This window comes from Phalaenopsis equestris, unplaced genomic scaffold (genome assembly GCF_001263595.1).
Source record: "Phalaenopsis equestris unplaced genomic scaffold, ASM126359v1 Scaffold000209, whole genome shotgun sequence".
Lineage (NCBI taxonomy): Eukaryota > Viridiplantae > Streptophyta > Magnoliopsida > Asparagales > Orchidaceae > Phalaenopsis > Phalaenopsis equestris.
The window spans coordinates 246646-257325 of record NW_018164651.1 but is presented as its reverse complement, the minus strand read 5'-3'; the positions used below and the strand labels follow the sequence as shown (position 1 = coordinate 257325).

General features: G+C 33.8%; 2 protein-coding genes across 4 annotated transcripts in view; both read right to left on the bottom strand.

Moving 5' to 3' along the window:
• LOC110023063 (cationic amino acid transporter 9, chloroplastic) overlaps positions 1-2597 on the bottom strand; it is an 84939-nt gene extending 82342 nt beyond the window's left edge. Inside the window, exon 1 of the mRNA XM_020722279.1 lies at positions 2278-2597. Within this exon, the coding sequence (XP_020577938.1) occupies positions 2278-2530 (253 nt within the window). The 5' untranslated portion in view covers positions 2531-2597. The remainder of the gene's footprint in view (positions 1-2277) is intronic.
• A 3648-nt stretch (positions 2598-6245) lies between these two features.
• The window catches only part of LOC110023066 (palmitoyl-protein thioesterase 1-like), a 42514-nt gene continuing 38079 nt past the window's right edge, over positions 6246-10680 (bottom strand). For all 3 annotated transcript variants that reach the window (XM_020722284.1, XM_020722285.1, XM_020722286.1), the window contains 3 exons: positions 7803-7925; positions 7618-7710; positions 6246-6781 (listed from right to left, as the gene is read on the bottom strand). In XM_020722284.1, coding sequence (XP_020577943.1) covers positions 6521-6781; positions 7618-7710; positions 7803-7925 — 477 coding nt within the window. In that variant the 3' untranslated portion in view covers positions 6246-6520. The remainder of the gene's footprint in view (positions 6782-7617; positions 7711-7802; positions 7926-10680) is intronic.

Sequence of the window (10680 nt, the reverse complement as noted above, 5' to 3'; positions counted from 1 at the left end):
GATATTAAAATCACTAAGTTCGATCGTATTTTCAGAAACTTCATTAAAAAGTTTATCAAAGTAACTTACCCACCTATGTTTAATATTTTTTTTCTAAGAAAAGTACTTTTTGATTTTCATCTTTAATACACTTTACTTGAGTTAAATCTTTACTTTTCTTTTCTCTTTGTTTGGCTAGTTTATACATATATTTTTCGCCCTCCTTAGTATCTAATCTATTATAAAGATCATTAAAAGCAGAGTTTTTAGCATCACAGATTGTTCTTTTAGACTTCCTGCGGGCCATTTGATATTTTTCTCAGTTTTCTAAGCTTGTACATTTAAACCAATTTTTATAACATAACTTCTTATATTTTATCTTTTCTTGCACATTATTATTCCACCACCAACTATTTTTATTTGTAAAAATTTTTTCTTTTGATTCTCCTAGCACATCTTTTGCTACTTGTTTAATAGTGTTTGTTACTTTATCCCACATAACATTTGCTTCTTCATGAATATCCCAAAATTTGAAATCCTGAATTTTACTCAAAATAATTTTATTTATGTCTTTTAAGTTTCTCCATCTAATTTTACGATGATGAGTCCTAGATGAGTCCTAGTATTTTTTATTTTACAATTTTACAACTCTTAATCTTAAAATCTAAAACTAATAAACGATGTTGAGTACTTAAATTTTTACATGGAATGACCTTACAATTTTTACACTCGCGACATCTCTTCTTCTCATAAGAAAATAATCAATTTGTGTTTTATTAGATCCACTCTTATAAGTAATAAGATGTTCATCTCTTTTCTTAAATAAAGTATTAGTAATAACAAAATCATACGCTAAAGCAAAATCTAAAATCTATCTTCTTCATTAGTCACTCCAAAACGGTAGCCACCATGAATATTTCTAAAATCTTCTACCACTCTACTAACATGTCCGTTTATATCTCCTTCAATAAAAATTCTTTCTTCAAGAGGTATCATTTGTATTACGTCTTCTAAGTCATTCTAGAATTTATCTTTAAACCCTATATCTAAACTAACTTGAGGAGCATAAGTACTTATAATTTTAATAATCTTAGTATCAATAATAATCTTAAAGACTATAATTCTATCTCCAACTCTATTAGTTTTTACAACATTATCTTTCAAACTCTTATCTATAATTACACCTATACTATTTCTAGTGCGACTCTTACCAGAATACCAAAGTGTAGCAGCCCTTGCACACTTTTCACTGTATTCAGGCTATACAGCGCGTCGCTTCCAGAGGACGCCCTAGCACTTACACAATGATCAAAAGGATTCATGTCATGATTTTTTTCGACAAGTTTTACGCTGGCTGTCGACTACCTAACGCAACCCTCCACTTTTCGCATCCGGGCTTCGGACCGGCAACGGCAGTGTTAATGGGTCTCACTCTAAAAAAAATAAATAAATAAAATAAAATAAAATAAAATGTATTACACTGGTCCTGATTGGACACTGGATGCAAATTTGCGTCCGGTGTCCATGCACAATAAAAGCTCCCACTTCAGGGAGAATGATGGCTAGTGTAGAAAGCACAAATATGAGGGAGGATTATCAGGGTGTGTAAGGTTTAGAGTTTAGTGCCGCACCGGTAGTTCAAAATATATTGGTGTAAAAATACCAAGCTATTTGCTCTCAACTATAAACTTAAGCTTTTGAATTAAAAATGGACTTTAACACTAGTACATAGAGCTCAAATTTGATCTCCTTCGATTCACTCTCTAACAACATATTATATTTCCTAAAATAACTTCATAAGAAAATATTGAGTGCAACTAAATATAAATCATGAATAATAATTAAAAAATATTTAAAAATGTTAATAGAATTGATTTGAATCAGCCAGAAAGTTGGCTCAAAATGGATCACTTTTTTTTTTTTTTTTTTTTACTAAAATTGAAATCATAGTCTTTTTCAAGTTGAGAACGGCTAGCTCAAACTTAAAATCAATATCAACCCTATTCAAACCAAATAAATCCTAAGAGAAACAATCTTCCTTTTAAATGATGATCATAATGAGTGGAGCCCCTTCAATTCTGATTAATCATTGTTATCCAAATTTCTACAACACGGTCAATAATTACATTTACGTGAACGATTTTTCCAATTTCATTGATAGCTTGCATCAGTTTAGTGAGTCCAAGCTTCATAAACCAAAGTAAACTTAAGTATGAATTAGTGATGGATACCATAGCGATAATCAAAATGAATACTGAAACTAGAATTTGTGGGAGACAATGAGGAGTGAAAGCTCACCGGGCCCAGCGTCGCGAGCAACCGTACCAGTGACGACGAAGATCCCAGCTCCAATGGAGGCCCCAATCCCCAACAGCAGAAGCTCGAAAAGGCCGAGGCCGCGAACGAGGGCCTCGCCATGGTTGGTGTGCTCTTCGCCTGAGCGCAGAAGGTTCTTCCTACGGAGAGCGGATGCGTAGAAGCCTGAGAAGAAAGAGCGGGAAGAGGATGGCGGTGAGGCGGTTGAGGTGGAGCCTCTCATGCCGGCGGCCATCAGAGGTTTCTCTTGAGAACAGTGGCGTCGCAGAGAAGACGTATTGGGTTTGGTTTTGTTAGAAGCTTAGATCAGAGGAACAATATATCTCACATGTGCTCATGCAGTTTTTTATTGGGGCATTTACACAAGTACCGCTCAACTTTTATATATTTACATGTCTAAACTACATGCTTAACAATTTATAGCAATAAAAATGTGAGTTTTATGTTTTAGTTTTGCACAAAGGTTTTATACACGCAAATAAAAAAAAAAAATACACGAGATACCAAAATTTTTATGTGAAAAACTTAAAAAAAAAACCTCTATAGCTTGGATGAAGAGTTTCATTGAGTAAAATTATATGATTGTATTATCTTCTTCAATTGAAGAAGATGACATTATAAAATAGCACACTAAAGTTTAGTTTCATGTAATTATACCTGAGTTAGAAATGGTAGAAGGATTATTGACGATTAGATAAGATTAGATAATATTAGTCGAATAAAGATTATTAGACTGTTAGTTAGGCAATAGTGGTTGGATAATGATGATCAAGACAATCATAATCAAGTGATAATATTTCAACGATGGTGGTCAATCAACAACAATCAAATGGTAGAGTTCAGTCAACAGTAGTGAATGGAATATTAAGATTGGGTAATTTTGGTCATACAGAGATAACAAGATAAAGATGGTGCCTAGTGATGATTATTTATGTCAAATATCAAATATAGTTATGGAGCTCTTTAGATTTACTTTTTCTCTTTGAATTCAAGTCAAACTCATCTTCATATGAAGAATGTGACTATTTATAACTTTTGAGTATGACATTTTGCTAATTTAAGCCAAAAATTTCATTGTTTATCATACTGCTTATATTAATTCTTTTGATAATAAATTATTTTTTAAGGGTTTAAGTAATTTAATGAACTCAAAATCGAGTGATAAGCTTGTTGGATTTCTCTCATCGCGATGCTTGATTTGATTGCATGTATATAATCAAGTTTGTGCTTTAAGACATCAGCTTTATATTGAAGTTTGGATAGGTTTGCATTCGATAAATGTCTTAAAATTTCTAACCAGCCTTTAAGTACTTAACTTTCACTTATTTGGACTTGAATCAATCCACTCTTAGTATTATTGGATTCATCTTGTCGAAAGATTCAATTTGATAAAAGAATTGCTAAAATCAAATATCGAATAGTCCTAATCTTCATAAAAAAGTTTTATAAAAATTTGTGTTTGATTGAATGAATCTTAAAATAACAGGTTAATATTCATGACTTAAAATACATAATATGTGAAATGAGTTCTTCTAATAATATAACATTATTCTTGACTTAAAGTACAGAATTGGCGTAAATGTGGATTCACATCTTATTTATGTTACATTCACACCAAATATTCAAATGAAAAACTTTATGTTAAAATATTTTGATAAAAGCTTGAAGAAGTACATATTTATCAAAAAATTTAATTTGATATATGTAATTAGTCGAATGTCTCCATTATTTATTTTTTAAGAAAATAGGCCAAAAACTTTTTTTTTTTTGGCTATATAAAAATATAATTCATAATAACCTTCAAGTGAAGAGAGATATAAATTTTTGAACAATAATGATATTCAAGCATCCTACTTACTTACCAACACCTATCTCTGATATTCTTAAAGCTTGTATGATTGGTATGTTGTTAGCTTCATATTAATAATCTCTACCTTTTAATCATCCTTTTTTCAATGTAAATAATGTTGTAGTTTTGTTTATTTTGGTTCAAAATATATTTAACATCAATACCTATAGGCTATATGTTAAGAAAGATTAAAGGAGGCTTTAGCTTTAAGAAACTAATAATGTATAAACTTATAGTAGAAAATTTTAATCATTTTTTAACATTGTTCACATATTAAAACCTAAATTCTAAAAGACATTTGGCAACATATTAATCTTTATAAACAAGTTCTAACTAAGTTTAAAAAAAATTTACCCCTTGTTCATACTATATATTCTAACCTAATTAAAAAAACGCTCAAATAGTTTGAGCATGGTTCAAACATGATTGGAACATAACTTTTTGCTCTCTCTATATATTTTCTTGTGGAATTAATCCATTTGAATATTAGGTGTGTAGGTACTCTTTCTAATCACATTTATAAAGATGTTTTAGACTATTTGAATCATATATAGAGCTAGAAATGTGATGGATAAAAGCATTAGATAATTCCACACTTCTAATCTTCTTGGACAAATTAAGGGAGTTCAAACTTTAATGAAGAAGAGTGCATGACATCAAAATTTTATTACTCTTTAGAAGTGAGGTCAAATTTGGGCATTTTATAGCAATACAAAAAAGTGTCCTATGTATTTACTTGGGCAAAGAAGGTTAAATAGGAAAGTATTAGCTTTATCAATATTAAGTGTTATGACTTTTGAGATTGTGCTCGATTATGTCAATGTCATAATCTGATGTGTTATAACTGTTGTGGTTGAACATATTAAAGTAAAATTATACCACGTTATGTTATAGTTATTGTAATTATATTTGGTGTAATACATTTATATTGTTTTAAGTTATTTAGATTCAATCAAATCAAATTCAAATAAGATTCAAACATGACTCAACTAAATTTAAATATTATTCATATGAGTTCAAACAAAATTTAAACCAACTCTAATTGAATATTATTTGACTTGGAACCTCATATTTGCTATTTATTACTCAGATTTTATGTAGATTACTCAAGTATGAACATTCAATTGTTTAACAAAGTGACAAAAACAATAGACTAACACAACAAAAGCTTTACAACTCCAGTAAAAGAGGCATTTAGATGCATATCACAGAAATTATATATATACATAATACCTAAACTTTGTTATTCACTATATAGCCTATTTAATACTACAATTATATTAAAATTTCTGCATGATAAAATATATTTCACTTTAGAAAAATTAATATTAGTGATTTTTTTTTTTATGTGATGTTAAATATTTGAGTTTCATGCATATTAAGAGCTACTTATGGATATAACAATTGTTAGGCATGCACATTAATCTCTCTTAATGAATTTAATCAGTAATATAACACATACTGACATGAATTGACAACACTGTACATACATTAATTAAAAGCAATCAGTAACATTTACAAACACTTTATATATCATAACAATGGTTATTCGATATATCATTACAAATTGAAAGAGCAAATCTTTTATAATAAAACGCATCAAATATCAAACAATAAACTTGTTTTCTAACAGCCTGCTCATCACATAACTAGGGATGTTAACGAGTTGAGACGGTACAACTCCAAATTAGCTCGTAGCTCGTTATATTTGATTTTGAACCAAGCCAGCTCAAAATTGAATCATACTCGATCCAACCAAAAAATTGAAACTAGTTGGCTCAAATTGAGTAATTTGAATCAATTTCAGCTTGGAATCAGCTTGATCCGGCTCAAAATTGAAACTAACAAGCTCAAATTGAGTTATTTGGATCTATCCAACTCAAAATTGGCTTAAAATTGGCTCATGACTCTTCATATTCAATTTTACTTTGCATTATATATAATTTTTATAAAAACAAAATATTACAAGCCAATCACGAGTCAGTTCGGCCCGATCCATTTATAACTCGAATTTGGCTCAAAAAAAAAAAAAAAATCGATCCAAAATTTCGCCTCATAGCTCTACGCATTTATTACAATCCGATCTCAATACGAGCCAAAATTCGAATCAATTTTCAAACTATCAACAATCTTCGAGCCAAATTCACAGCCTTACACATAGCAACATAATGAAAAAACCCTTTCTTTTACCTGCTGCTTCCTTGGACTATCATTGGTTCATTTTGTTCAGAAATTTAAATAAGGCATGCAGCATTAACTGCAGCCACAATTTATACAGCAATAGTAATAATACACAACCGCTTCAAAGATATAACTATACAAACCCTAAACCTACAGAGCAGTAAAAAGTCCATACCTTCAGTTCTTGGGTTCTTCCTAACTAGGAGTGAAGGGGGATAAAGGAGGGGTATTATCCTGCAAGCCGAACTTATACAGAGTGGAGTCCCAAACCGAAGCAGCCCAACTTGAGATCTGGTGGGGCTGAGTAGGAGACTTATCTTCCAGATATGGCACCATATACTTCTTCATGTCGCTCTTCGATATTCCGAGATGGCTGCCTGGCACGCTCACAAATTTGACTCGCCCGGCTTCATCCAAGGCTCTCAAACCAATCCAGTCTTCAATATATAGTGTGGTCTGCAGTTTCAATGAATCAGTTTTTGTTAGATTGACAAAGAATATAGATCTTTCTCATCCTTGCCTTAATAAGAAGGCCTTCTTCCATGCTGATGTTTGGATTTTGCCTAAATAACTAAAGATTAATGTAGGTACGTACCACTTGATTCCTATGTATTTATATACGTCGGATCACCTATGCATGAAAATATGTATTTCACTTTTTTGAAAGTTAAAATGGTGGTGTTTTGAAGTAATATGAAGGATTCGGGTGGTATAAATGTAAAAAAAATGAAGTTTAGGTGTTCGATATATAAATATATAGGGATTATCTGGTAGTATGTAAATGCCCCGAATTAGAGTTTAAATATTATTTGGAATTGAGATTTAAAAGTTTATTACTACCTAGGAATCGGTCATGCCAAGTATGATTTATGAGCGTCTCTGCAGAAGTAAATTTCTTATATATTTTATAATCAGCAGCCTGCTCGGGTAAGATTAAAACTCGGTTTCAAAAGTGAATCTGAAAACTAGTTGCAGGACAGACATTAATAGACAATCAGAGATCCAACCAGCATTGAAACTTGCTTAAATTAACACTAAGAGAAACCAGTGATGGAATTAAAAAACATTCCAACAATTTATTCCTCATATTATAGAGGAATTTGGTTAAATCAGTACTTAGTATGGAATAACCAATGGTACATATTTGTCGCTGGTCATCAACAGAACTTTGTTCTGCACAACAAAGTTATCACTCAACATCAAACTTATGGGATCCCAAAATTAACTGTTTTCAAAAATTAAATTCATCGTGTTATAGTAAATCTTTATGAGCAGGATTTCACGATCCTAACCTGTTGTGGAGGTAGAACAGGACTGAAGGCACCATCGGGATAATATCCAAACCAAGATGTTTCTCGAGGAATCAGAACACTATCTTGCTCGTTCTAAAAAGACAGGAATCAATTATGTATAGAAGGACAAAAAAAACATAAAAGAAACTCAATAGCAGCAATTGTGCATAAGTTCCAATATATACCATGATAAGAACTAAATTCTTCAGTCTACTGAATTTTTCTTTATACGTAGCATTTCTCTCATCTGGGCGCTCATTGTTGAGCTTTGGAAGAAAGCGGCATCTTTCCAAGTAGTGAGACATGTCCTAAAGCCAACAAATGTTCAGATTTTAACACAAAGAAGCTGCTCAAACTTAGTTCATTCAATGAAATAGATTAAGAATGTTAAGTTCTGAATAATTATTGTATTCTCGAGCACATTAAGAATATAACAGATAAATGTCAAATGCTTGGCAAGAACCAAGCAAGCAAATGCGCACATGAAGACTAAACTTTATTATGGGAACTTGATAAAATAGAACTGAAAATATAAAAAATCTCTGAATGGTTTTTCTTTTTTAGGTAAAATTTATCCATGCCAAAGTTATTTAGATCAACCGAAGCGCAGCACTAAACATTTGCGTGGGAGAATTTGATATACAGAGCATTTCGGGGCACATTTACCATGCTTCCGTAATAATCAATAATCCAATAAAAGAATATGAAAATTAAATATGGAAGATTTCTTAGGAGTAGTTCAAATGACATTCACAATAGAAATATTGACATGCTTCATAACCAGTAAAATTGTAGATAATGATAGCACAATCAAGTTTAATGAAGGGAATGTATATAACACAGTTTCATTAAAGGTTAACCCGCCGCCTAAAATTTAAAAGCAAACTGCTTATTTACTAGTAATCTGTCTCCAGTTTCCTGTGAAGGATTTAAAATATAAAAGCAATATATCTTCAGAAAGTAGGTGCAGAAACACTTGGAATAGCATCTATAAGCAAGCTTGATAGAACCCTTGAGATTTGACATGAACTACAGTTAAATAAGGAAAACAGAAGAGAAGACACTGCTTGACACGGGAGGGACCAAGAAGGTTTTTTTTTTTTTTTTTTCGGAATATTGCTACAGTGCAGCATTTCTGCACTTGTCCATTGCAACCCTCTACTTTTCACATCTGGGTCTTGAGACCTAGCAGTGGCAATGTTATAGGATGTAATGTTAACAAGGATTCATGTAGCCGACCCCACTTAGTGGGATAAAGGCTTGTTGTTGTCGTTGTATTGCTACAATGCTGCTACGGTGCCGCGAACTCCAGGAAGCGAAGTGGCTTGGAGGGGTCAGAAGAGCCGGTCGACCATTCCCTTACGTGATTTCCGCACGGTCCCCTCATATTTGGACCGGGGGTCACTCCTCTTTACCCTAAGACTATTTATATGTTATTTCTTATGTTTTAGGTCAGATTTTGGCTCAGATTTCAGTTAAGACAGCCGCAGGTGTCCGTTTTTCCATCTAAGGGGCGATGTACACAACGGTTGAGTGGTGCTCTGGTTGTATCTCGCTCCCAAGGTGGCAATTTATCCTTCTCACATCATCCTCCTTGCTGCAGCCGCCCCCAAGACAGCAGTTTTTGCTATTTTTCACTGCAGTCTTCTCATTCCAGCACTTTTGGCTCGCTGGCCCTGCCCAGACAGCCTCCCCTTGCTGTCCTACAGTCATCCCGCTTTGCCCCTTTGCTGTCATCAACCGGAAAACAGTAAACCTGCTTTTTTTTCCTGCTGCCCCCTGACTGTTCCAGACTTTTCTACTAGCCCTCGCCGCTCCGCTCACCATCCCATCTGCTGTCGTTGCCGTCCCAGCCCTCAGCTTCACTGCCAACACGATCCCTACCCCTCCTTTCGTTGTCCCAACCCCCTACCACATTTCAACCACCTACCTTTGCTCGCCAACCACCTAGCCGACCTCAACTACCCATGGGTCAAGCCCTAGTATGAGTTTTTATCGTGTTTGTTGTAATTTCCCTTCCAAGTGTATGTGATTGTATCTGCCTATTTGTTCTTCAATAATAATATCTATTTTTCATATTCTGATTTCTATTAACTCCGATATCATTTGGTATCAGAGCTAGTCTAACCATAATCAACATCCGTCATACCCAAAACCTATTTCCACCTAAAATTTTTCATTCACACCCTACATCACGCACCTCCCTCCACCTACCCACGCACAAAACTAAGCCATGCCGTCAAGGAGATAATCGTCAAGGCCTGATTGAGGGGAAATGACACGATGTTTATGAGAAATTCACAAAGGGGTGTCCAGGAGATTTCCAGATAGGATATGGAGTGGGAAACCTGCCAACTACAACGAAGGTTTGCCACAGCCGAGAGGAGGCAATCTAGATGGGTCACCCGTAGCCACAATGGTGAATTGCTAGATCGAAAGAATAAAGTGAATCTCTTCCATCATGCTGATCACAGCGATGAAGAATCTCTACCTCGAAGATGTGACTTGGATCATCTAAGAAGCAAGAATTTTGAAGTAAATGTGGATTTGTCATATTGAGCAGCCACATGGATCCAAACTAGTTCATTGAGTGGCTTTGGAACTTCGAATAAGTATTTGAGTGTCAAGACATCCCACCCGACGGAATGATGAAACTATTTGTCGGTAAGCTAAGGAAAAGTGCATTTGGTGGCAAAATCTGAAGTAATTACGCCATCACAAGGGAAAAGACAAGATCACAACCTGGTCTAAAATGAAATAGGAGATGCAACACTAGTTCCTACCAACTCACTACGAACCGGATGTTCAGACCATAATTTCAAAAGTGGAGAGACTGCACGACAGGGTAACCACCACAACTTATGGGCAAGGTTCAATCCCAGGACTAGGGCCGTCAAAACAGCTTGTTGTTCGCGAACAACTCGTGTTCGGCTCGTTAAGAAGCTCGTGTTCAGTTGTTTGCTAAGTTAACAAGCCGAACACGAACAAAGATTTGTTCATTCGTGTTCGGCTCATTTTAGTTCGAAATACTACTCATCAATTATATATATATATATATATATA